The sequence below is a fragment of the Asparagus officinalis genome, chromosome 2 (assembly GCF_001876935.1).
Source record: "Asparagus officinalis chromosome 2, Aspof.V1, whole genome shotgun sequence".
In the NCBI taxonomy this organism is placed as follows: domain Eukaryota; kingdom Viridiplantae; phylum Streptophyta; class Magnoliopsida; order Asparagales; family Asparagaceae; genus Asparagus; species Asparagus officinalis.
Window position 1 is genome coordinate 19,059,740 of NC_033795.1, and position 4,892 is coordinate 19,064,631.

The 4,892-nt window shown below is 40.0% G+C and overlaps 1 protein-coding gene across 1 annotated transcript; it reads right to left on the bottom strand.

The window, feature by feature from the left end:
* LOC109830905 lies at positions 3,684-4,252 on the bottom strand. Its single transcript, XM_020398262.1, has 2 exons — positions 4,179-4,252; positions 3,684-4,116 (listed from the first exon to the last, which is right to left on the bottom strand). The coding sequence occupies exons 1-2, from the start codon at positions 4,250-4,252 to the stop codon at positions 3,684-3,686; spliced, it is 507 nt and encodes a 168-aa protein (XP_020253851.1).

A 4,892-nucleotide genomic window follows, 5' to 3' on the forward strand; every position in this document is an offset into this window, starting at 1 on the left:
ACGTCTCTGCTTCTGATGATCTTCATGTTCTTCTCATCCCAAAGGCGATACCCGAACTCATCAATATCGTATCCAATGAATGTGCACTTCTGTGACTTAGCTTATAGCTTGTCTCTGGCATGGTCACTGACATGAACATAAATCACGCAACCAAATACCCACAAGTGTAAGATATTTATCTTCTTTCCACTCCAAACCTCCTCTGGAATCCCAAAATCTAATGAAACTGATGGCCAGTGATTAATAAGGTAAGCCGTCATATGCACCGTATCCGCCAAAAATGTCTTAGGCAGACCTACATATAATCGCATGCTCCTGGCACGATCTGTCAAGGTTCTGTTCATTCTCTCTGCAATATCGTTCTACTGCGGTATCCCTGGAGTAGTCCTCTCTAAGTGAATACCATTCATAGTACAGAACCTCTTGAACTCCTCCAGCTCGTATTCTCCATCATTGTTTGATCCCAGACATTTCACCTTCAGATCTGTCTCATTCTCCACCATGGCCTTCCACTTCTTGAAGATTCCAAACACCTCTGACTTGTGCTTCATGAAGTAGATCTACACCTTCCTCGAGTGATCGTCGATGAAGGTGACATAATATCTCGAACCGCCAAAAGATGATACACTGGCTGGGCCTCATACATCTGTATGAATCAACTCTAGCTTCTGAGCCTTAGGTGTCCTTCCACCCTTCTGGAAACTAACCCTCTTCTGCTTCCCAAAGATGCAATCTTCACAAACCCCGACTTTCACGGAGTCGATCCCGGTTATCTTTCCCTGTGAATGTAAGATCTTCATTCCCTTCTCGCTCATGTGCCCTAGCCTGTTGTGCCACAGATCTGTACTCTCTTTGCCAGCTGCAATTGCGAGGGTGTCACTCGCATATAAGGTGTGGTAAAGAGTTCCTAGTTTGTTCCCTCGAGCAACTATCATAGTACCGTTAGAGATTTTCCACGAATCCCCTGTGAATGTAGAAACATAGCCTTCTGCTCCAAGCTATCCCACCGAAACAAGATTTCTCTTCAGCTTCAGCACGTGTCTCACGTTCTTTAAGGTCCACTTAGAGCCCTTCATCTGAATTTACACTTCACCATTTCCAACAATATTACAGGGCTCGTTATTCCCCAAATATACTTTTCCAAAGTCCCCTGCTACATAGTTCTGGAGAAGCTTTCTGTTAGCAGTGACGTGGAAAGATGTTCCTGAATCAATGACCCAAGAATCCGAGTCGCTATCCATAGAAAGGATCAAGGTATCCTGCATGATATGAGCCTCCTGCTCACCCGCATCCTTCTTTGGACTCTTGCAGACTGAAGACATATGACCCTTTTGGCCGCAATTCCAACACTTCCCTTTGATAGGCCTAACCTTCGAGTTCGACCTCTTCTTTACTGATTTTGACCGATTCCTGTTCTGGTTTTCTTTCTTCTGGCTTCTGGCTTCTACCTCTCTGCTCAAAACTTAGAGCTGAACCTGAACCTTCTGATTCGGACGATTTCCTTCTAACCTCCTCGGATAGAATCATACTAACCACCTCACTCAGCTTCAACTTTTCCTTCCCTATCGAATTGCTAATTGCCGTCACATAACCTGCCCAACTATCGGTAACTGCGATAGTAGTAGAAGGGCTTGCACTTCATCATCGAACGTGATGTCTACGGAGATAAGCTGATCAATAATCGTGTTGAACTCACTGAGGTGCATCGTGAAGGACTGTCCTTCTGCCATCTTGAGGTTGAAGAGAGTTTTGACGAGATGCACATTGTTTGCTACCGACGGTTGCTCGTACATCTTCGCGAGCACTTCCATAAGCTCCACCGTCATTTTCTCCTTCAAAATATTGTGGGCTATTGATTTGGCGAGCGACAACCGGATTTACCCTAGAGCCTTCCTATCTAGTATCTCCCAATCACCATCTGACTCCTCCTTCTTCTGTCCCTTTTCCTTGCCCATCAACGGACGATACAAGTCTTCTGGTACAGATAGTCCTCCATCTGTGACTTCCAGTAGGCGAAGTCTGAACCGTCAAACTTCTCAATCTTAGATTTGATTTCCTCTGCCATTGCTCTCTTTCTCACAAATTTGCTGAACGAAGCTCTGATACCAGTTGTTGGGGATTCGAAATAATCAAATCAAATTTGTACCCTTCCGGATCTTGTGTTTGAGAGTTGAGCAAGAAAGAAATTCACCACAAATCAAAAATAAAAACTTGTAAGAAAGTAAACAAGAAAGAACATACCAGATTTAACGAGGTTCGGCAACCTGCCTACGTCCTTGGGAGCCACACCACACAATTCTTTGATTACTTGAAGAAAATTACAATGCTTGCAATTGGCCCCTCTCTCTCTCTCTCTAAGATTTCTAATCTCAAAGAGCCCTCAAAACCCTTTTTTCGTGCTCTTTTTCTCTCTTAAACCCTAAAGAGACGTGTTTCTATTTATAATAAAACACAATCCCAAACAGATTAGGATTCTAAAACGAGTCTGTCACACCCTGGTGTGGCAGACATCACACCCATGGCAGACAGGGCAGACTCTGCCATACCAGGGTGTGACAGACACCACACCCATGGCAGACAGGGCAGACTCTGCCACACCAGGGTGTGGCAGACACCACACCCATGGCCTGTCTTGAATTTTCATACGATTGTTGATTTTGATTCTAGGTTTGGTTCTCCACTCTCAAGACCAACATCTTCGTCTACTTCTGACCCATCAATGTCAGAAAAAGAAATTAGAAAATAGGGGAATCACTTAGGCTCCATATCATTATTTTAGGAAGTAGGACATGTAGTCTTTCCAAAGAAAAAAATATTGCTTGGAAGTAGCAAAAACAGTCTTTCTCTATTTTAGCTACTTCATAGCTATTTCCGTGCAAACAAATGTGTCCTAGCTAACGAGAAAGTATCCAATAGGGATGACTCGTTGCATTAAATATGTACCTAAAGTATATTAGTAGTTGGATCTAGGCATGAATCTCCAAATCTAATGATTTATTGTTGACATCTTTTTTATGCTCATTTAATTACATGGAATCAGATGCACTTATACTTTTCCCTAGCTAACCCTTATCTACGTATTGAAGATGGAGCCGGCCCAAAAGCTTGAATACTGGAAGCCCATAAGAAAAAATGTACGCTAATATCTAAAGACCCAAGCCCAAACTAGGCGGACATTTAAAGCCCTCTGATCCATTGTATGTCTTCAAAAAAAAAGGCCATTTGCAATTCGTTGGTCCTTAGACAACAAATTAGATGGAGCTTGGATCATTTGACCAGGTTCCTTCTTTTCTATTGTACAGCCTCTAAATTGGACTTGAGAGTATCTTAATGGGCTATAAAGCAGGTCGATCCTATATAAGGCCTACAAAACAAATTCAATAATCTTTTAGAGAGAAAACAAATTTAATATTTAGTCTACGTTTTTATTTTTAGGGTTTTGTCATAATTAGGAGAAAATAAATTTCCATTAATACCAAAACACTAGTACATAAGTTACAACCTTGGCTAGGCTACTCTGGGTATATAAACTAAGATAAACTATAGAGAGGGGAGAGGACCCTGGCCGTCACCCTCAACTATAGGAAACTTAGAAAGATTCCAGATTGACCCAAAGCCAATAATTAAAATAGTACCATCAATTACAGAAAAATAACACCAAGCTCTCGAAAGAAACACTATCTTCACATTTTATCATAACCCCAATTTGTTAGAATATCAGAATTTCCAACCTTCCAGTTGCATGTTTTAAGTAAAATATTGATGTCTTCATATATTCTCCTAAACACCATTATCTTGTGCATCTTTTGATCATGGAAGATCCTTCTATTCCTTTCTTGCCAAACATGCCAAACAGTTGTATTCAAAGCCAATCTAGCTAATATATAAGTTTTATCTTTCAACTTGAACTTTTGTTGGATTTCCAGAGCTTCTGTTTTCAGGTCCTTAGCATCAGTAGCATTCAGCTGCAGTTTCAGTTTACAAAGCTTCCAGATAAATGCTGAAAAATGGCATTGGAAAAATAGATGATCCCTAGACTCCTTCGCGACATTACAGAGTGCACAAACTTCATTTGAAGATATCCCAAATTTGAGCAGTCTGTCTCTTGTAGCCAGCCTGTTATATAAACTTTTAAGCAAGCAACAAGACATCCTAGGATTTGAGGAAGGAAAACATACCACATTGTAAAGCTCAAATATAGTATAGGAGGTCCGTACTTGATTCCAAGCTGAAGAAAAGGAGAAAACCCCATTTCCAGTAGGCAACCATTTCCATTGATCTTCCTGACCTGTAACTGAAATATTAGTAATAGTATATATATATATATATATATATATATATATATATATATATATATATATATATAGAGAGAGAGAGAGAGAGAGAGAAATTCTTATGTCAACTTAAGTGGACCATCCACCAAACTTTCTATTCATTGATGATACTTAGGGATCCATGCAAGATATGAATAGACTTTTTATATATCACTACAACAAATTGTAATTTTCCCAACGGTTATTCCCGACGCATGGTTAAATATGTCGCTAAAAATTATGTTTTTTCTGACGATTTTAGTTAGCGTCGGCAAAACATATATTTTTCCCCGCATTTATAATTAGCATCGCTAAAAGTGTATATTATTTGTGACGTTTTAACTTAGCGTCGTTAAAAGTGTATGGATTTCATGATGTTTTTCATTTTCGTCAGTAAAAATATATATTTTTAGCGATGCTTTAGGGTTGGCATCGTAATAGTGTGCATTTATCGCGACATGTTAGGTTAGCGTCGCTAAAAGTTTCTTTTTCACAACGTCCTGCTTTGTGTCGCTAAAAGGTCTATTTTTTATGACGCTTTTTATTCATCTGTATCGCCAAAAATTCATTCCTTCCCCC

What these genes read in the sequence shown, in the direction of transcription:
- LOC109830905 (XM_020398262.1), bottom strand. Translation starts at nt 4,252, where the DNA reads ATGGGGTTTTCTCCTTTTCTTCAGCTTGGAATCAAGTACGGACCTCCT. An exon ending in TATTTGAGCTTTACAATGTG is followed by an intron (nt 4,117 to 4,178) that starts GTATGTTTTCCT and finishes TTTATATAACAG; the next exon opens with GCTGGCTACAAGAGACAGAC.